The following is a 23,880-nucleotide window of genomic DNA, read 5'->3' on the forward strand; positions in this document are numbered from 1 at the left end:
ATGGGTAAAATATTGAATGATGCAGGAAACATCAAAAGAAGATGGAAGGAATACACAGAGTCACTGTACCAAAAAGAACTGGTTGATCTTCATCCATTTCAGGAAGTGGCATATGATCTAGAACCAATGGTACTGAAGGAGGACGTCAAAGCTGCAATGAAAGAATTAGCAAAGAACAAGGCTCTGGGAATTGTTTCAGAGAAGAAGGGGAAGACCCTTAATGAGATGGATTGAGACAGTGACTGCAATAGTGAGTCAAGCATAGTAAGGATTGTGAGGATGATCCAGGACCAGGCAGTGTTTTGTTCTGTTGCACTGAGGCTCACTATGAGTTGGAGCCAACTTGACAACAACAACAACATTGAGTCATAGAGTTTAGTTTGCTTCTGATAGGAAGCAAATATTACAAGCTGTGTGAGGCAGTTAAAAAAAATAACATGTTATATTTTTTAAATTTTGGCACTTTTCTATCTAAATTGTTTCTCTTTTCATTAACTTTTATTGCATTTTTGCCTCTGTCAGTATTTTTGCCTCTGTTTCTTAGATGGGTGGTTGTTAAAACATGGCATGGGGACAAGAGCAGAAAAGGTATTCATTTAGGGACACATCAACATTTCTGTTTTAACCACTTCACTCTGTCTTTTCAAAGAGTACTGACAATGAATAATAATTTTATCCCTTACATATATTACAGGATAATAAAAACTATAATGTTAAAGAGGGAGGAAATAAAATGTAAAAGGTAATAGCTAATTCATTCTCCATACTAATTCAGTCCTTGGCCTTTCTTGAACAGACTGCCAATAGTGACAAATTACATGATGATTTTGTGATGTAGAACTGTTCAATTGGGACTAAGAAGAAATGACTAAACTTGAAGATCTGCCTCTTAAACTATAGATCCAATGATCATAGGTCAGATCTTTTATATATTACATAGTCTTCTTGAGAGAATAAATCTGCCCAAGTATCCAGGGGGAAAATAAGTGCCAAACAACAATACATTAGGCAACAGAAAGATAATTGTTACTTTCTAGGAATACTGAATCTAGACTCCAGGAATTGATGACATAGTAATTGAGATATTTCAAGAAATGGATGCAACACTGGAAGTGCTCACTAATCCATGCAAAGAAATTTGGATTTTTTTTTTTATTGCTGGCCATCTGACTGGAAGAGATTCATATACATGTCTATTCCAAAGAAAGGTGATCCGACAGGATGCAGAAATTACTGAACAAAATCATTAATATAACATGCAAGTAAAATTTTGCTGAAGATAATTAAAACATTATTGAAGTAATACATCAACAGGGAACTTCCAGAAATTCAAACCAGATTCAGAAATAGATGTAGAATGCCAGATATCATTGCTGATGTTAGATGGATCTTGGCTGAAAACAGAAAATACCAGAAAGACATTTGCTGTGTTTTATTAACTACACAAAGGCATTTGATCATGTGGATCATAAGAAATCATGGATAACATTGCAAAGAATGGGAATTCCAGAATACTTAGTTGTGCTCATGCAGAAACTGTACATAGAGCAAGAAGCAATCATTCAACCAGAACAAGGAGACATTGTTGTTGCTGTTCTTAGGTGCCATTGAGCCGTCTCTGACTCATAGTGACCCTATGCACAGCAGAACGAAACACTGCCTGGTCCTGTGCCAGCCCCACTATCTTTGCTATACCTGAGCCCATCATTGTAGCCATTGTGTCAATCCATCTCACTGAGGGCCTTCCCCTTTTCACTGACCCTCCACTTTACCAAGCATTATATCCTTCTGCACAGAATGATCCTTTCTTACAATATGACCAAAGTAGGTGAGATGAAGTCTAGCCATTCTAGCTTCCAAGGAGCATTCCAGCTACACTTCTTCCAGGACAGATTTCTTAGTTCTTTTAGCAGTCCATGGTACTTTCAGCCTTCTTCACCAACACCACAACTCAAAAGCATTGACTCTTCTTCAGTCTTCTTTATTCATTGTCCAACTCTCACATTAATATGAGTTGACTGAAATTACCATGGCTTATGTCAGCTGCACTTTAGTCCTCAAGGAGATATCTTTGTGCTTCAGCACCTGAAAGAGGTCTTTTGCAGCAGATCTGCCCAATACTATATGTTGTCTGATGTCTTGACTACTGCTTCCATTGGCGCTGATTGTAGAACCAAGTAATATGAAGTCTTTGACAACTTCAATCTTTCCTCCATTTATCATGATGCAGCTTATAGGTCCAGTTGTGAGGATTTTTGTTTTCTTTATATTGAGGTGTAATCCAGACTGCAGACTGTAGCCTTCAATCTTCATTAGTAAGTGCTTCAAGTTATCCTCACTTTCAGCAAGCAAAATTGTGTCATCAGCATATCACAGGTTGTTAATGATTCTTCCTCCAATTCTGATGCCATGTTCTTCTTTATAATAGTCCACTTTCTCCCATTATTTGCTCGGGATACAAGTTCAATAAGTATGGTGAAAGAATACAACCCTGATGCACTCCCTTCTTGATTTTAAACCATGTAATGCCCACTTGTTCTGTTCAAACAACAGCCTCCTGGTCTATGTACAGGTTCCTCATGAGTACAATTAAGTGTTCTGGAACTCCCATTCTTCTTAGTGTTACCCATAATTTGTTATGATCCACATAACAGAATGCTTTTGCATACTCAATAAAACAGAAGTAGACATCTTTCTGGTATTTTTTGCTTTGAGCCAAGATCCATCTAACATCAGCAATGATATCCCTCATTCCACATCCTCTTGCATTTCTGGAAGTTCTCTGTCAATATACTGCTGTGATCATTTTAGAATTATCTTCAGGAAGATTTTACTTGCGTGAAATATTAATAATATTGTTTGAAAATTTCCACATTCTATGGGATCACCTCTCTTTGGAATGGGTACAAATATCGATCTCTTCCAGTCAGTTGGCCGAAAAGCTGTCTTCCAAATCTCTTGGCATAGCCAAGTAAGTGCCTCCAATGCGGCATCTGTCTGTTGACACATCTCAATGAGTATTCTATCAATTCCTGAAGCTTTGTTTTTTGCCACTTCCTTCAGTGCAGCTTCAGCTTCTTCCTTCAACACCAATGGTTCTTGATCATATGCCACCTCCTGAAATAGATGAACATTGCCCAATTATGTTTGATACAGTGATTCTGTATTCCTTCCATTTTCTTTTTGATGTAGGAGGTCTGGTGGCCTAGTGTCTAAGGTATTAGACTGCTAAGCAGAAAGCTGGCAGTTTAAATCCACCAGCCACTCTTCAGAAGGAAGGTTGGGTAATTTACTTCCGTAGTGATACCACCTCAGAAGCCTAAGGAGGGGTCGCTCTGAGTCAGATCTGACTCGATGGCAGTGTTTTTGTTTGTTTGTTTGTTTTTTTCTTTTGATGTATCCTGCATCATTCAATATATTGCGCATAGAATCTTTCAGTATTGAAAGTCGAGGCTTTAATTTTTTCTTTCGTTCTTTCAGCTTGAGAACTGCTGAGTGTGTTCATTCCTTTTGGCTTTTCAACTCCATGTCTTTGCACATTTCATTATAATAATTGACTTTGCCTTTTCAAGCTGCTCTTTTAAATCTTCTGTTTAGCTCTTTTATCTTGTCATTTCTTCCATTTTCTTTAGCAACTCTTTGTTCAAGGGCAAGTTTCAGAGTCTCTTTTGACATCCATTTTGTTCTCTTCCTTTCCTGTCTTTTTAATGATGTTTTGCTTTCCTCATTGATGATGTTCTTGATGTCATCCCACAATTCCTCTGGTTTTCAGTCATTGATGTTCAAGCATCAAATCTATTCTTTAGATGGTCTCTAAATTCAGGAGGGAAATATTCAAAATCATGTTTGGGGAAAATGAATGGTTTAAAATCAGGACAGATGTGTGTCTGGGTTTTATTCTTTTACCATAGTTATGCAATCTATATGCTGAGCAAATAATCCAAGAAGCTGGACCATGTGACGAAGAACAGGACATCAGGATTGGAGAAAGACTCAGACAAGGCAAATGATACAACCTTGTTTGATGAAATTAAAGAGGACTTGAACCCCTTGCTGATGAATATCAAAGATTACAGCTTTCAGTGTGGAGTACAACTCATCATAAAGAAAAAAAAAAAAAAAACTACTCACAACTGGACAATAAGCAACATCATGATAAATGAAGACTGAAGTTGTCAAGGATTTCATTTTACTTGGATCCACAATCAACGCCAATGGAAGCAGCAGTCAAGAAATCAAACAATGTATTGCATTGGGCAAATATGCTGCAAAAAATCTCTTAAAGTGTTAAAAGCAAAGACGTCACTTTGAGGACTACAGTGCTTGATCCAAGCCATGGTATTTTCAGCTAACTAATAAGCATGTGAAAGCTGGACAATGAATATAAAAGACAGAAGATGAATTGATTCATTTGAATTATGGTATTGGATAAGAATAATGAATATGCCAGGCACTGCCAGAAGAATGAACAAATCTGTCTTCAAAGAAGTATAGACAGAATGTTCCTTAAAAATGAGGATGTTGAGGCTTTGCCTCACATACTTTGGACATGTTATCTGGAGGGAAATAAGGAAATCAATACCATTTATAGTAGCTACCAAAAAAATAAAATACTTGGGAATCAATCTTACCAGGGACACAAAAGACCTGTACAAATAAAACTATAAAAGACTACTTCAAGAAACCGTAAGAGATCTACATATGTGGAAGAATCTACCATGCTCATGGATAGGAAGACTGAACACTGTGAAAATGTTAATTCTACCCAAAGCAATCTATACATTCAATGCAATCTCAATCCAGATACCATCAACACTTTTTAAGGATATAGAAAAACCAATCACTAACTTTATATGGAAAGGAAAGAGACTTTGGATAAGCAAAATACTATTGAAGAAGAAAGAGCTCTGATATTGTAGTGCCTAAGGCACTTGACTACTAACCAGAAGGCTGGTGGTTCAAACCCACCAGCCACAACTCAGAAGGAAGGTTAGGCAATCTACTTCCATAGTGATATCACCTCAGAAACCAGAGGAGAGGTCACAATGAGTTGGGTCCGACTCAATGGCACATAACAACAATAACATTGAAGAAGAACAACAAAGTCGGTGGTCTCACACTGCCAGATTTCAAAACCTACTATACAGCCATGGTAGGCAAAATTGCCTGGTATCTGTATAAGGACAGACACATAGAGCAATGGAATAGAATTGAGGACCCAGAAATAGATCTATCAACCTATGGTCAGCTGATCTTTGATAAAAAGCCTAAATCCATGAAATGGGTTAGAGAATGTTTGTTTAATAAATGGTGCTGGCAAAACTGGATATCCACTTGAAGAAAAATGAAACAAGATCTATACCTCACACCATACACAAAAACTAAGTTCAGATGGATCAAAGACTTAAATGTGAAACCTAAAACCATAATGTTCCTCAAGGGAAAAATAGGGGCAAATTTATGGGCCCTAATATATGGCATAAATAGACTATCAAGCATAACCCAAAATGCACAAACAGCAGAGAAATTAGATGAATGGGACCTTCCAAAAATTAAATGTTTCTGCGTTTCCAAAGACTTCTCCAAAAGAGTCAAAAGAGAACCTACAGATCGGGAAAAAATATTCAGCAATAACACATCTGACAAGGGACTTATCTCTAAAATTTATAGAAAAGTCCAACACCTTAACCAAAAAAAAAAAAAGATTAATAAGCTAAGTAAAAACTAGGCAGAAGATATGAGTAGACACTTCACCAAAGAGGATATTCAGGTGGCCAACAAACATATGAAGAAATGGTCATGATCATTAGCCATTAAAGACATGCAAATCAAAACAATAATGAGACACCATCTTGCCCTAGCACTAGTAGCAAATTTCAACAAGACAGAAAACAACAAATGCTGGCGAGGATGCGGAGAGATTGGGACTCTCATACACTGCTGATGGGACTGTCAAATGGTAAAACCACTGTGAAAATCATTATGGTGATTCCTTTAAAAGTTGGAATTAGAAATACCATTTGACCCAGCCATTCCATTACTAGGTATATATCCTAAAGAAGTGAGAGCTATGATAAGAACAGACATATGCACATCCATGTTCATGCACCACTATTTACAACAGCCAAAAGATGGAAATAAGGTAGGTGTCCATCAACTGAAGAATGGATAACCAAACTATGGTACATACACACAATGGAATCTATGCAACCCTAAAGAATAATGTAGAATCTGCAAAACACTGCACAATGTGGATGAACTTGGAGGACACTATACCAAGTGAAATAAGTCAATCACAGAAGGATGAATATTGTTTAAGTCCATAATTGTAAAAAGTCAAGAAAAGGTTTATATGTGGAATGCAGTTTTCTTTGTTGGTTCCCAGGGATGGGAGGGAAGAGGAAGGAACACTGTTAGATAGGCAGAGACAAGTATTGATTTGGGTGAAGAGAAGGGCAATGTATCAAATGTGAGTGATCAACACAGTGGCAATGAGGAAGAGGAAGACATAGAGAGGTACATGGGAGATACAGCAACAAAGATGAACCCTTTTGCACATATAGTACTGCGTTGTCAATGAAGGCAAACATTGATCTAATGGTGGATAGATGGGTGGACAGGCTGAACTACTATGTATATGTTTGCAGGGGGAGTGTGCCCAACCAACATCATGTATAGGGTTGGCAGACAAGGTTTCTACAAGTGTATTGCTATGTTCTGTAAGAATTCCCAGGTATATAGTAGAGCTGACAAGGGATAAGGTTGTAGTCACATCTTGGGCATAGCCAGCTACCCAGAGGAAGCGAGTAGTTAGACCTGTGGGCTCAGGACCATAGCCACAGGGGACATGAAGCTCAATTGGCATAACATTCTACACAAAAGCAATATTCCACATCCTACTTTGGCAAGTAGCAACTGGTATCTAGCTTGCAAGTGACCATCTAGATGCAACAATGGGTCTCTCCTCATCCAGATCAAAGAAGAATAAAGAACACCAAAGATTCATGGAAAAAATCAGTCCAAGAGACTGGTATACCATGAGATCCTCAGTCTATATGATTACGAGACCAGAAGAAGTAGATGGTGCCTGGCTACCCCTGTCAACCACTTGGAGGGGGTTTTATGTAGGAGATCCTGGATAGAGAGGGAGAGCAATGTGAAACAAAACTCAAAATCATTTGGGGGAAAAAAAAAGAGGGCCCAGGTTTGCTGCTCTGATAGAGCCTGATGAAACCACTGAGAAAATGGCCCCTAGCTGCCCTTCAGGTCTGGAATTGAACCCACTCCTGTGGCTTCCAGCCAAACAAAAGACAGGCATATGAGCTGAACATTTACAGTGGGTGGATACACTCCTTGGAGAGAACAATCATGGGAGAAAGAAGGGCTGTTTATGCACAGAGAGACAGCTCAGGGGGCAGGAGTGCATGGGAGGGAACAGGGAAGAGGTAACAATGGGGAAGAAATGGGAGAGGATCTGTTGCATTGTGGTTAACTGTAGTCAATGTCATGAGACAAAGTGTATGTGAATTGCTGTATGGAAAGTGAATTTGCTCTGTAAACTGTAACCAAAATCCCAGTTTAAATAAATAAATAAATCCCATAAAATAAATATATGTGTAAATATTTTTACTTAAATATATAGGTTCTATTTTAATTGAACGTCTGTAAACTTCTAAATGTCATAAGACAAAATAAGATATACATAATTATGTAATAGGAGCTCTGGTAGCATAGTGGCTAAAGCACTTGACTGCTAACCAGAAGGCTGGCGGTTCAAACCCACCAGCCACTCCTCGGAAGGAAGGTTGGGCAATCCTACTTCCGTAGTGATATTGCTTCAGAAACCCAAGGAGGGGTAGCTATGAGTCGGGCCGACTTGACGGCACATAACAACAACAACAATTATGTAATATACTGAACTAATTGTATATTTTATATTATTTATCCTTTTTTGTTAATATTATTAAAACAAAAACAGAGTAAAGTTTTCACCAATCAGGTAAATGTTAATGTATATAATTCTAGACAGTAACTTGTATTTCCAAACATTAATCTTTTACAATTTAGATCTTGAGCTTGTATTTAAACCTGGGATCAGCAGGTTGTTGTTGTTATGTGCCATCGAGTCGGACCCGACTCATAAAGACCTCTCCTTGGGTTTCCGAGGCAGTATCACTACGGAAGTAGATTGCCCAACCTTCCTTCCCAGGAGTGTGACCTGCAAAAGGATCCTTAAAAATTGTAGTAACCTTTTAGAGGCATTATTTTTTAATGAATCCAACAATCGGCCTTTGCGTCTATCTACCAGTAGGTGGAGCCGACAACATAATTTATTACCCAAGAACAAGGACAAAGATATGAAAGTCAATTTATTTGGAATAAAACAAATCTGCAAATGAGATTTTCTTCAAAGGAAGTATGTCCTATAAGTGTTAGATTTAGTTTGACTGGTTACTGAATCAAAATAAATAACTTTATTAAATAATCAATCTTTGCAGAAAGATAAATTAAATTTACAAATACAGGCAATGTTTTCATTTTACTTTATTCAAATCAACTAAAATTAGCTCTCTTTTCTAAAACTTTTACAGTGACAAAGAATTTTTGATGTGTTCATTTAATAAGGGCACTCACTAACCCAATCCTGTTTTATAGGTGATGGGGTGCATAACAAATAGTATTTTCTGGGAAATATAATTGACTAATCCTATTATGTCTGTAGCAACAAATTAACCTTATTACTACTAGTAAATGGTGATTGATTATTTATGCAAATAAGTTACCATGTTCAGCTTTCTGACTGAAATAAACATATACAAAAGGTGCTTTAATATGACTCGAACTTTTTAATTAATAAAACCCTGAGGGGTCTATTAATTCACTCATTGCAATATTAGTTATTTACTTGTGTAATTCCTATTAGCACTAACATATTTGCTTGAATAAAGATGAGATAATTAATACCAGTAAAAATTAGTAATTATTTTTATAATTATTTTAAGATATACATTGGTTTTATATTAAAATTAGTCCTAAAACTGACTTTTAAATGGTGCTATCAGTGTATGAACATAACCGTGGATCAGTATACTTATTCTAAAATTATTAAAATATTAATAATACATTATTTCATCAATTAGGTACACCTCAATACACAACTATGACTTTGGCTTACAAAATTCTTCACATCATTTGTCTGAAAAACTTTTTATTTCTATTCAAAAAAGTTATTCTATATTAGAACTACAAACATTGTAAAAAAATTGTATCATATAATCTGTATTAATATCATTTCTAAAAATGACTGAAATCTTTCAATAAAAATAGTGTTCTCCTCTTGTAAAAATGCTGTTGAGAATTATTTAAGCAGGTCAACAAAGCATTTTCTATCCTAATATACTTCTTACAAAACTATTTACATTTGGATATTTATACCATACATTTAAAAATATTTGCAGGAATTGAAAGGTAAACTGATATTATCTTCAATAATTTATATTTGGCTTTTGTTTTGTGCCTAAATATGTATTTAATATAATGTAAAATCAAACTTATTAAAACAAGCAATGAAACTAATCTGTAAACAATAGATTCAGAAATATTTAAAAATCCACAGCTTAATTTCTTCCCAATAGCCAAGTCATATTGAAAAAATCAATACTCAGACAGAAGTATGCATCTTTCATTCTCTGATTTTTCCAGGTTAAGGAATGTTATATTAATTCCAAGTGTGATCACCTACCATAGTTTTATGCGTATATGTTTTTTTGCCAACTGTGCCCTCCCCACATGTTAAAAGAAATAAATTAGCATAGTGTGCTTACGAAAATATCTTGAGGAGGGGAAAGTATGGTTGGCAAAAACATACAATGCATGCATTATTTATGTAAAAATAAGGGCTATATGTGCTCCATAATGAAAAGTTGGCTACTGATTGAACTTTCTTTTTATGTCAGTCAAGATAGTTTACAATTGTGATTTGTAGAGTCAATGTTAAAACTCAGTCTTTTTTATATGATGGTATAAAACAGTGATTTAAAGCTAGTAAAGCAAATCTCATGGAACATAGGAAATAAAACATTTGAACTTTCTAGTATCATCCTACCAGTACAACAAATTTCCTGATCAAAATATACAAATGAGAGGGAGATGATACCACTTTTCTATTGCATTATCCTCTATAACCAAAAATAATATTGCCGTGGTAACCAAAATCTCCATTGTTTCAAAGAGCTGCTCTTTCATCTCAAGTTCTTTGGAATCAAATATTGAGATCACTGTGACAATGTATATCAACTTGCCAGATCCAAATGAAAATCCCTGATATTCAAGGGAGGGGATTTCTGAACATAATTTTCCCTGTAATGCCCTCAGGTTCACGAAGTCAGATGAAAAATAGGAAGGAAATAGGAAGGAAAAATAGAAAGGAAATGATTTCTAATTATCATTAATAACTAAAGAAAAACAAAGACAGGAAGCTGTAAGATGAATACTTCCAATGGTAGGACTAATACAGGAAAATGGAAATGTAGAATCTTAGTTTATCCTTGACAGGTTAAATTCCAACAATATGATTGTTATCATTTACTGAATGCCTTCTAAGGACCTGACTTAACTATGTTACATTTAATCCTCATAATGCTCTTTCAAGATGGGTTCTATTATCCCACATTCACAGAGTGAAACAGGGGCTCAGTAGCTCATAGAGTTAAGGTAATCTCCTAGTATTTCACTCTAAGTGGAATAGTTAGGATGTCAGCTCAGTTCTGCCTGATGACAATATCAGTGCTCTTTGTATGGTACCACCAAAATCACTGCCATCAAGTAGATTCTGACTCACAGTGACCCCCACAAAGGTCTTTACAGAAACAGACTGCATAGTCTTTTTCCTTGCAGAGTGGCTGGTGCGTTCAAACTGCCAACCTTTTGGTTAGCAGTCAAATGCCTTAATCATAGGACTATCAGAGCTCCACACACAAAAAAGAAAAACTAAACTCACTGCTATCCAGTCGCTTCTGACTCACAGCAACCCCCTTTGGGTTTCTGAGGCAGTAAATCTTTATGGAAGTAGATTTCTCAGGCTTTCTTCTACAGAGTGGCTCGTGGATTTGAACCTCCAACCTTCTGGCTAATAGTCAAATGCCTTAAGCACTATACCACCAGAGGCTCCACAGTACCTCAAAAATAATTATTTTATTGGATAACAGGGAATTCTAGGGACAGAAAGATCACTACATTAAAGTTTCCATACAGTGATATTACCAAAAGCCAGAGTGGTATAAATAAGGAAGGAAATGGAATAAAGCAGTGACAGCTTGTATTAGTTAACACCATACCTAGAGCACAATGGGAATAATATTTGAAAATTCATGAAGGTCAGTGAACCAAGTCATCTGGTCAGGTTTGTGAAGTTACCTGTCAAGACAGGTGCATCATTTAAAATTGGATTAGTGTCATTAGATGCACATTTGATGAGAGCATTTTGGATACAAATAGAATAAAATCAAAATATTTAAAGAAATTATGCACAAAAAATACCTATCAAACTGCCTGGCACATGGTAAGCATTCCATGGATAGCTAGTGCTATATTATTTGTATTAATAAAACAACTGAGTCTCTACAGACTTTCCATATTATACTATTACCTAATTGATACCTAGATGCCCTTAGATAAATTGCTTTCTCCATGACACTGTTCAAAATAAATATAAACAAATATTTATTTGTTCAAAATAAATATAAATGGTCATAGTATAAAAGAGGACTTAGTATTAAAAAAGGAAGTTATCAAATAAACAACTGTACCCTAAAAATTGCATTTACATCAAGTTCAAAGATTTAATGGCTCCTTAAGGAGCCTTGTTGGCACTGCGGTTAAGTGCTTATCTGCTAAATGAAAGATTGTCAGTTTGAACCCCTCAGCCACTCAGTGGAAGAAAGATGTAACAGTTGGCTTCTGTTAAGATTGTTGTTAATGTTTGGTGTCATTGAGCTGTACAGCAGAACAAAACACTGCCAGGTCCTATGCCATTCACACAGCCATTGTTATGTTTGAGCCCATTGTTGTAGCCACTGTAAGAAGAATCTTTCTCTTTTCCTCTGACCCTCTACTGATCCCTCCTGACAACATACGTCCGTAAACACTTTGGTTTCAAGGCCTTCTCGCAGCCCTGGCTGCTGCAGGGCCACATGTGGTCGCACACGGAGCGAGGGGCGAGAAGCCCTTCGGCTGCTTGCACTGCTGCAAGGCCTTCGCCGACCGCTCCAACCTGCGCGCGCACATGCAGAAGCACTTGGCCTATATACCCTATGGGGTACTCTGTCCTATAGGGCCCCTGTGGGTCGGAATTGAGTTAATGGCAACAGGTTTGGTTCTGTGGTTAATGGCTCCTTAGTTTCATTATTTGCTTATAATGGAAAAATTTTTCAAAAATGATTATATTACAAGGAATTATTATTGTTATTATTATTATTTTTAATTCTATATATAAAAACATGGGAGCTCTGGTAGCATAGTGCCTAAGGTACTTGACTGTTAACCAGAAGGCTGGCGGTTCAAACCCACCAGCCACTCCTCGGAAGGAAGATGGGGCAATCCACTTCTATAGTGATACTGCCTTGGAAACCCAAGGAGGGGTTCACTATGAGTCGGGTCTGACTCGATGGCACATAAAAACAACAACAACAACAAAGGATGACACTCAGGAGCCCTGGTTGCACAATGGGTAAACATTCAACTGCTAATCTAAAGGTTAGCAGTCTGAACCCACACAGTGGCTCTGTGGGAAAAAGACCTGGTGATTTGTTCCTGTTAAGATTACAGCCTAGCAAACCCTATGGGGCAGCTCTACTCTGTCATATTCAGCCTCTGTGAGCCAAAAATCAACTACAAGGCACCCAACAATAAAAAGGATGACATTCACTTTGAAGTCTCATCCTCCACCATTGAGATTAGATGTGCCCACATGTGAAGGCATTTGAATATGTTACTCTGAGGTAGAACTATGAGACTGGACTTCAAAGTCTGTAAGAAAGAAATGAAACCTCTAAATTGCCACATTCTTGACTCAAAAACCCAAACCAAACTCATTGCCATTGAGTCGATTCTAACTCACGGCAAACCCTACTGGGTTTCCATGGTAGTAAATCTTTACAGAAATAGATTGCCCCATTTTCCTTTTGCAGAGTAGCTGGTGGGTTTGAACTGCCAACCTTCTGGCTAGCAATCAAATGCCTTAGGCCCTGAGCCACCACAGCACTTTTACATTCTTGACTATAACTCATGTAATAAAGCACATTTTAACTCCCAAATGCATGCTTTTAAAACCACATTTCTTTTTGAGTAGAATATTATACATGTGATATATTCTTTATTAGCAACCATGCCAAAATCTGTAATTTTGACAAACAAAATAAATTTCTAAGTTTTTCAAATTCCATATTTACATTTCTATATATGAAGATGTAAACTGCTGAAGCAATTTTGTTAAAACTTTACTGAAAATTTACAAACAAAATTTTGAAAGTGTTTGTTGTTGTTATGTGCCAGCAAGTCGGACCCAACTCGTAGCAACCCCTCCTTGAGTTTCCAGAATCTCTATGGAAGTAGATTGCCCAACCTTCCTTCCAAGGAGGGACTGGTGGGTTTGAATTGCTAGCCTTCTGGTTAGCAATTAAGTGCCTTAGGCACTACACTACCAGATCTCCCTTTGAAAGGGTAGAGGAATGGTTTTAATCTCAACGTTAGCTCAATTAAAAGAGAAAACATGAAAGCCACCTCAATTTAATAACTTGATAACTCTTGATCAATTCACCACATAATAATAAGGCACTCAAAATGAGTTTTTAAAGTGAGGTCCTGCCCTTTGTGTTGTGCTATCACAGTGTTAGGTCACACTCTGACTGGGACCTGTCTGCCAGCAGAGCAGCAACAGCCTCTATGAAGCTGCTGTCATAGAAGAGTCATGGGTGCCTATGCACACCTACAGAGAAGCACAAAATTGACCTCAGAGTAGTGTCTTTGTGATATCTTTTCAACAAGTCATGTCCCATTCAGCCTGCTAGTTTATCTCTGTCAGGCTAGGGGCTCAAGTGGCTTACAGGAACTGTCAGGGACAGGTATACCAACCTGCTTTGTGCTGAGGAGGTAATGCATCTTTCGGGCTTGGTAATCTCTTTTCTTCTCTTCCTCTTCGAGTTTGGCCTTCTCCTCCTCTCTTTCTTTCGTCTGGGAAAAATCTGCCAGTGCTTCCCTGCATCACAACGGTCTGCAGTTATTTGTGGCACAAAAAATCTGCCATCATTTTAACTCTTTGACTGATAAAAAATCAAGTAAATTATTTGAAGGACAACCATTATCCATATCCATCAAAATCAATGCTGTAACATCTCTCACCTGCATATTCTATATGATCTCTATAATTTTAACAAAGCATTTAAGTGACATTTCTATTGATTAAACTTTTAAAATCAAATACTTATATATTATAATTAATTCAATAGCTGTGGAAATACTCATATCAAATGCAAAATAAATGAATTACTACATCCTCTGTGTCTTTGGTTCAACATTAGCTATTTTGGGCATACATTTATCCCAAGAAAACTTCTCAACTTCTTATTTCCTTTAAATTTGGTTTGATATTTATGGATCTCTAATCATTTATTTTGTTATCTAACTAATGGGCTAATTTTAAAAGTATGATGAGGTTCTTCTATACACAGAGTTCATTATACATTAACTTCAGTTAATAGTTTTAAATGTCAATACAATTACATATATTATTCTGCACTGAAAAGATTGACATTTTGTTCAATTACAAAAATAGAGTAAAATTCAATTAGTTGAATAAATTCCAGTCTTTTCTAAGTATACTAAATCCCATTAAAACAATAAGACCTTTCATTACTTATGTATATGTATCTAAGAAATTTAAACAAAAACAAGTTTTAAAAAATATACTACATGAGAAGTGCATAATAAACAGAATAAGATATTATTAAATGTGGAAAAATAACTAGATCATTTCTTTTCTAGGACAATTTTATAATTCATTTTAAAATAATCTTGAAATCACACTTTGTTTTTTTAATGGATACAGAGCTTAGTGTCTAGTGCTATATGTGAAAAATGAAGAAAGTAATCTGAGCATTTTCCTCAAAGATATCAGGGGAGACTAGAAGGGAAAACTCCAGAAATAAAAAAGATTCTCTTACCTACTTTAATCTCTAGAAATATTTTCATTGCAATTTTCTGTTAAAGGCTACTCATACAATACTTCACGCAAGGTTACTTATGAAACACAGTGACATTTAAAAATCACCATGCTATTCTATTGCAGCAGAGTAATTTTTTTCAACATAAGATTAAATTGCAAAATAAATGAATTACTTGGAGTGGCATAGCCCCCATTTTGCCACCCTTCTGTTGAAAATTGCTTATTAATATGAAAAAAGGAGTCAGAAAATAGCCTGTTTTACTTTAAGCCTAGTATTTTGGGGGCTTCCACACCCACAGACCTGGGCTAGCTGCACATTTAGATTGTGTTGGCAAGCTGGTACAATGACCTTTTTGACCTGCATCTCAAGGCTATTATTAATAGCTAAGTTACCTGGTAAAGCCAAACAAATTTGTTTCCATTGAAAGGATCTCTATCTGTATCTGAGAATTTGTTCTGTACCAAACAAACCTCATTAACTGTGTTCATTTTTGACAAAGAACCCAGAGTTAGAGGGATTGGTGACCTTTCTTTGTCCTTAAGGTACAAATCTCAAGGCAGTTACATACAAATAAATGAAAACTTTTACTAGAAAAAATAAAAATCATATGTTACATAAAAAAGTGAATACATTATTCATTTGAATCTTTACCTATAGTATTAAAAAAAAATGAACATTTCCTTTATAATTTCTCTTATAAGGCTTAAAATAAATGGAAATAACTAATGAAATGCTACTTTAAAAAATGTCAGAAACCACACCCATCCAATTCTGTATTTAATCAAAGATAAGGAAAATATGAAGAACTTTGTGCTCTATAAATGACTTAATGATCATCAGGAAATCTTATATAAAAAAGAATATATATATATATATATATATATATATATATATATATATATATACACACACACACGAATAGGTAAGGTAAAAAAGAAGTACACAGAACTTAGATAGAAGATCAAAACTGTAACTTATTTGAAGCAGTGAAAACAATCTATCTTCAGGCTATGAATATACAAAATAAAAACAGCTTGTACTTGAGGAATAGGACAAGGAGAGCTAAAAGTGGGTGATAAGTAGAATGTCAGGTTCCAGTGAATAAAGAAACCACACAGTAAACACAGAAGAAACTAGGAAGTCACTCTCCTCCAAAAGAAAAAGAAAATCTAAGAAACTAGACAATATACAAAAACTAATCTAGGATAATCTTGAGACACAAAAGTATTTAATAAATTCATAAAATTTTTGAAAATATATCAATTCTCAGTATCCTAAATTAGTAAAGTACTGCATGTATTAATGTGTGTATTAATTAGTGTAAAAAATACACTGAATACCTCAGTTATATTTGTGTCAAACTGGCTTTGCTGAATGACAGGTAGGAAAAGCTGAATGAATTATTCACTTTTGGTATACAAGTTTCAGTTACATCAATACGAGAAGATATGGTCCAGTGTGAACCTGAAACCAAACCCATTATGAGATGTAATAAAAATTAAACTCCCATTAAAAATAAACTGATGGAAACCATTCTAACTAGGATCCTCTAGAAAATTATAAAAATGACTAATTTTTAATCTTAGAATTTTTTAAACACAGTACTTTTGAAACACTTGAAATCTTTCCAAATACTTTCAGGTTTTTACATTTCAGCTATATTTTCTTATTTCTACCCTCAAAAAGGAACTCTGGTAGCACAGTGCCTAAGGCACTTGACTGCTAACCAGAATTCTGGCGGTTCAAACCCACCAGCCACTCCTCAGAAGGAAGGTTGGGCAACCTACTTCCGTAGTGATACCACCTTGGAAACCCAAGGAGGGGTCGCTATGAGTTGGGTCCAACTCAATGGCACAAAACAACAACAGCAACAATAACCCTCAAAAAAAAGAAAAGAAAAAAAAGAAAGGTCCTGTTATATATATGAGATATCAAACCTTTTGCTGTCAAGTCAATCCTAACTCATAGTGAACCTATAGGACAAAGTAGAACTTCCCCCAAACAGTTTCCAAGGCTATAACATTTACAGGAGAAGCATGCTGCCACATCTTTCTCCCATGGAGCAGCTGGCGGGTTCAAACTACTGATCTTTTGGTTAGCAGCTAAATGCTTTAACTACTGAGCCACTAGAGCTCCTTGGCACATAGTTAAAGGTGCTCTGCAAATGTTAGCTGTTTATTGAAAGCTTACTATGAGCCAAGTACTAAGCTACTTGCTTTATTTACTCTGCTGGATAAAATATTTGATGTTTTCTCAAATTCCCTCTAAGACTTCTGCCTTTCTCTCTCAGGACAGGCACACCCTTAGGTGAAATTTTACACTACAGAGCAGGGAATCTGGCTCCTAAGAGGTCTAGGGTATGCCTTGACCAAGGTAGAATGGGAGACTGAAGCGAATTATGGAGATAAAGTTCCCCTTCTTCTACTCTCCATGTACTAAGTGGTTTCTCCCTGCATACTGAAGAAACCCTTTATGGCTAACAATCACAGATATACCTGCTGCATAATGCTGAGTTCAGCTTCTCGGATTATTTGCTCAGCACACAGATTGAATAAGTATGGTGAAAGGATACAACCCTGTCACACTGCCTTCTTGATTTCAAACAATGCAGTGTCCTCTTATTCTGTCTGAACGATAGCCTCCTGGTCTATGTACAGGTTCCTCATGAGTAATTAATTAAGTAATTAAGTGTTCTGGAATTCCCATTCTTCTCAACATTACCCATAATGTGTTATGATCCACACAGTTGGATGTTTTTGTATAGTCAATAAAACACAAGTAAACATCTTTCTTGTAAATAATCCAACATGGACTATATAAAGAAGAATGTGGCATCAGGATTGAAGGAAGAATCATTAACAACCTGCGATATGCTGACAACACAGCTTTGCTTGCTGAAAGTGAGGATGACTTGAAGCACTTACTGATGAAGATTGAAGACTACAGTCTGCAGTATGGATTACACCTCAATATAAAAAAAACGAAAATCCTCACAATTGGACCTATAAGCAACATCACGATAAATGGAGAAGAGATTGAAGTTGTCAAAGACTTCATATTACTTGTTTCTATAATCAACAGCAATGGAAGCAACAGTCAGGACATCAGACAGTGTATAGCACTGAGCAAATTGGCTGCAAAAGACCTCTTTCAAGTGCTGGAGAGCAAAGATGTCTCCTTGAGGACTCAGGGGTGCCTGACACAAGCCATGGTATTTTCAATTGCCTCATATGCATATGAGAGCTGGACAATGAATAAGGAAGACCAAAGAAGAGTTGATGCTTTTGAGTTGTGGTGCTGGTGAAGAATACTGAAAGTACCATGGACTGCTAAAAGAACTAACAAATCTGTCCTGAAGGAAGTGCAGCCAGAATGCTCCTTGGAATCAGGAATGGCCAGACTTCATCTCACGCACTTTGTTTGGTCATGTTGTCAGAAGGAACCATCCCCTGGAGAAGGATGTCATGCTTGGTAAGGTGGAGGGTCAACGAAAGAGGGGAAGGCCCTCAACAAGATGGATTGACACAGTGGCTATGGCAATGGGCTCAAGTATAGCAAGGGTAGTGGAGCTGGCACGGACCAGGCAGTGTTTCATTCTGCTGTGCATAGGGTTGCTATGAGTCAGAAATGACTCGACGGCACCTAACAACAACATCATGCTGAGTCACTTTGGGACTCTGTCTGAAGCAGTAACCAGAGCTGCAGAAGCCTATCATGTCACATTCCTCCTTATAGGACAAGTCATTCAAACCTCCAGCTGCACAATGCTCACAGCTGTATCCATCTAAGGAAAATGAGCTGTCCAGCTCAACGTTCAGAACCTTGATTCAGATTGAATCAACGTTGACCGTTCTAACAAGACATTTGAGTTCCAGAATCTCAGACTGGCTGAAGACTGACAAAGTTCAACTTCTCCCTCTGCCTTCCTTCTCCCTTCCATTAGAAATGTTATTCTCAGGAATGTTCCAAGAAAACACCTGCACCAATTCGCTGTCTCAGAGTCTGTTTCCTTCTATGACACTTCTCATCTTATGGTTGCTCACTCTGCCCTAAGCTTGATCCACTCAAATAAGGTCTCAGGACTTTAATGTCTGCCTTATGTTCTGCTTTCAAGAGGCTCCTGGCTAAGACATACACATTACCTCATTTAGTACTCTACAGTCCTGTGGGGCAAATATTATCACCCCTTTTACAAATAAGGAGATGAGATTCATAGATATTAAATCTCTGCCAAACTCCCAGAGCTGGAAAGTGCACAGCTAGGATATTAATCCAGGTAAGACTCTAAAGTCCATGTTTTTAATCACACCACTCAGTTCATAAATTTTGCTCAAATCTGATGTTTTACTCAGATATTGATAGTTTTTCTTCCTGACATAGTAATAACATTGTAATAACTTTATTATTTTTCCAAAGCATACAAAAGAAAAAGCTGTTGTGTTTTGGAATAATTTAAATGAACCATCATTAGTTAAATCATCAGGTCATAAGATTATGCCGGGGAAGCTATGTGTAAACATGGAATATACAGAGTTTTAAATTTGCAGCCACAGATCTCTTTTCCTTGAAATATACTTTCCACTTGGTATTTTTTGAGTAAGTAAAATATGCTCATTTACATTGTACTAAGGAGATCTGGTGGCATAGTGGATAAGGCTTCTGATAGCTAACCAAAAGGCCAGTGGTTCAAATCCACCAGCTGCTCTGTAGACGGAAAATGGGGTGATCTATTTCCATAAAGATTCACAGCCTCGGAAACACAATGGGGGTCACTATGAGTCAGAATAAACTCAGTGGTAGTGAGTTTAGATTGAATGTATGAAAAAGAGACTGGAACTGAAAAAAAAAAAAAAAAACCTTAAAATATAATTTCAAAAAAACAAATTCACTGCTTTTGAGTTGGACCTGACCTATAGCAATCCCTCCTTAGGTTTCCAAGGCAGTATTACTATGGAAGTAGACTGTCCAATCTTCCTTCAGAGGAGGTAGATTTGAATCACCAGGCTTCTGGTTAGTATTCAAATGGCAGCTCTTGCTTCTCTCTTCGATCTAACTTCATAATATCTCTCCACATCACTATGCTTTAGTCACAATGGCACATTTCAGTTCCTAGAGCAAAGAAAACAATTTATTTTCTACCTCAGGACTTCATATAGATGGTATTTTCTGTCTTGAACTCCCTTTGCATCAATCTGATTTCTTTTTCCACTGTCATTCTCACTAACAACACGGAAGTTTTCTTTTGTCCTCTATAGCACTCAACAAAATTTATGATCATATATTTATGGATACTTTGTTTATTTAATATATGTCTCCCATATTAGATTGTACACTTTATAAAAACAAGGACTGTGTGTTTTTTCCATGTAAATTTGAATAAGTAAGAAAAATATTTACAGAGAAGCTGGAGAATAGGACCATTAAGTTCATGTAATTTATTTTCAAAGGATCTATTGTCAGGATATAACTATGGAGGTATATGTATATGAATGATAATAGTGTGTGCAAGTAAACTTCTAGAACTGAGTCACTTGACATAATAAAATATCTGACATAAAGTCTGAATTAAAACTCCATTTTCTTACAAACTCCTGCTTCTGCCTTCCTGAAAATATACCTTGAATTCTTCCCATTTACATGCATATGGCATTGGGTCTTTGGCTGATTGGAACCAGGGGATCCTAAGCTCCTATTAGTTCTATTGTTTGGCTGGCCTGGCTTTTGCTTCAAGCCACTCTTAACTAATGATGATGGGGATCTGGAATATAATTGTGGAGAAAGAGTTTACTCAAGATGCTCCTGGAAGACAGCAGATGAAAATAGAACTGCTGATGTTAAGATTTAAGAAACAATGTAACTCTGATAATGTCTCACCTTGTGACCATATGACCATCATACACTCCTCTTCCTTATTTTACTGTGAAAGTGCACCTCTCCCTTCATGCTTCACAGTAACTTTGTATTTAGTACAGAGTGGCTGCCTAATTTAAAAATTGTTTTACTCTTCAATACATTTCTTTATTATTATTATTATTATTTTATTGTGATCTGGGTGAAAGTTTACAGAGCAAATGCACTTTCCATACAACAGTTCACATACCCTTTGTCTCATGACATTGACTACAATTTACCCCAATGCTACAGCTCCCCTCCCACTTCCTCCAGCTAGTTACCTCTTCCCTGTGTCCATCCCACCATGCACTCCTGACCCCTGAGCTGTCTCCTTGTGCTTAAACAGCCCTTCTTTCTTCCATGATTGTTCTCTCCAAGGAGTGTATCTACCTACCTCAGGTAAATGTTCAACTCATATGCCAGCCTTTTGTTTGGCTGGAAGCCACAGGAGTAGGTTCAATTCCAGACTTGATGAGCAGCTAGGGGCCATAGTCTCAGTGGTTCCACCAGGCTCTATCAGACCAGCAAATCTGGTCCCCTTTTTTTGTTCCAAATGGTTTTGAGTTTTGTTTCACATTTTTTCACTCTATCCAGTATCTCCTACATAGATCACCCTCCGAGTGGTTAAGTGGTAGCCAGGCACCATCTAATTCTTCTAGTCTCATAGTCATATAGGCTGAGGATCACATGGTGTACCAGTCGCTTGGACTAAATGTTTCCAGAATCTTTGGTGTTCTTCATTCTTCTTCGCTCTAGATGAGGAGAGACCCATCGTTGCATGTAAAAGGCTGCTTGCAAGCTATTAAGATCCCAGTATCTACTTGCCAAAGTAGGATGTGGAACAATGTTTTGTGTAGTATATTATGCCAGTCGAGCTTGATGTCCCCTGCAACTATGGTCCCAAGCCCACAGATCCAATTACTTGCTCCCTCCAGGTAGCTGGCTGTGGCCAAGAAGTGACTACAACCTTGTCTCTTGTCAGATCTACTATACACCTGGGAATTCTTACAAAACATACAAATACACTTGTAGAACCATTGTCTGCCAACCCTATACATGGTCTTGGGTACACTCCCCACTTCATAGACATACCTAATTGTTCAGCCTGCCCACCCATCTATCCATGTGTATACTCATGTTTGCCTTCACTGACAATGCAGTACAGTATGTGTGAAAGGGTTCATCTTTGGTGTCTGTACCTCCCATGTACCTCTCTGTCTTCCTCTTCCTCAACGTCACCATGTTGATCACTCACATTTGGTACATTGCCCTTCTCTTCACCCAAATCAATACTTATCTCTACCTATTTAATAGTGTTCCCTACCATTCCCTCCCATCCCTGGGAACCAACAAAGAAAATTGCCTTCCATAAATGAACCTTTCCTTGACTTTTACAATTAAGGACTAATATAATATTTGTCCTTCTGTGATTGACTTATTTAACTCAGTATAATGTCCTCCAAGTTCATCCACATTACGTGGTGCACTGCAGATTCTACATAATTGTTTAGGGTTGCATAATATTCCATAGTGTGTATGTACCATAGTTTGGTTATCCATTCTTCAGTTGATGGACACCTAGCTTGTTTCCATCTTTTTGCTATTGTAAATTCTGCTGTGATGAATATGGGTGTGCATATGCCTGTTCTTGTTATGACTCTCAATACTTTAGGATATGTACCTAGCAAAGGATTGGCTGGGTCAAATGGATTTCTAATTCCAACTTTTTAAGGAATCACCATACTGTTTCCACAGTGGTTGTAACATTTACAAGTCCAACCAGCAGCGTAGGAGAGTCCCAATCTCTCCACATCCTCGTCAGCATTTGTTATTTTCTGTCTTGTTGAACTTTGCTACTAGTGCTGGGAAAAGATGGTACCTTGTTGCTTTGATTTGCATCTCTCTGATAGCTAATGATCGTGAGCATTTCTTCATATGTTTGTTGGCGGCCTGACTATTCTCTTTGATGAAGTGTCTATTCATGTCTTCTGCCCATTTTTAAATTGGATTGTCTTTTTGTTATTGAGGTGTTGGAGTTTTCTAAAGATTCTAGAGAGAAGTCCCTTGTCAGATATATCATTGCCAAGTATTTTTTCCCAATCTGTAGGTTCTTTTTTTGAATCTATTGGAGAAGTCTTTGGAAGCACATAAAAATTTAGTTTCTCTTCGGCTGCTTGTGCATTTTGGGTTATGCTTGATATACTATTTATACATATATTACGGCCCCTACATTTACCCTAGTTTTTCCTTGAGGAACTTTATAGGTTTAGGTTTCACATTTAAGTCTTTGATCCATCTGGAGTTAGTTTCTGTGTATTATGTGAGATACTGATCTTGTTTCATTTTTCTGCAAATGGATATCCAGTTTTGCCAGCACCATTTATTAAACAAAGATTCTTCTCCCTATTTAATAGATTTTGGCCCTTTGTCAAAGATCAGCAGACCATAGGTCAATGGATCTATTTCTGGGTTCTCAATTCTATTCCATTGGTCATTGTATCTGTCATTGTACCAATACCAGGCAGTTTTAACTACTGTTACTGTATAGTGGGTCTTGGGATCTGGCAGTGTGAGAGCTCCTATCTTGTTCTTCTTCTTCAATAGTGCTTTGCTTATCTAAGGTCTCTTTCCTTTCCATATAAAGTTAGTGATTGGTTTTTCCATATCTTTAAAAATGTTGATGGGATCTGGATTGGGATTGCATTGAATGTATAGATTGCTTTGGGTAGAATTGACATTTTTACAATGTTCAATCTTTCTATCCACA

General features: G+C 36.9%; 1 protein-coding gene across 1 annotated transcript in view; it reads right to left on the reverse strand.

Moving 5' to 3' along the window:
* SPATA17 (spermatogenesis associated 17) overlaps window positions 1-23,880 on the reverse strand; it is a 446,526-nt gene that overhangs the window by 222,706 nt on the left and 199,940 nt on the right. The window contains exon 6 of the mRNA XM_007952483.1: window positions 14,131-14,254. Within this exon, the coding sequence (XP_007950674.1) occupies window positions 14,131-14,254 (124 nt within the window). The remainder of the gene's footprint in view (window positions 1-14,130; window positions 14,255-23,880) is intronic.

Source organism: Orycteropus afer, unplaced genomic scaffold, assembly GCF_000298275.1.
Source record: "Orycteropus afer afer isolate SDZICR_OR568_19922 unplaced genomic scaffold, OryAfe1.0 scaffold00013, whole genome shotgun sequence".
NCBI lineage: Eukaryota > Metazoa > Chordata > Mammalia > Tubulidentata > Orycteropodidae > Orycteropus > Orycteropus afer.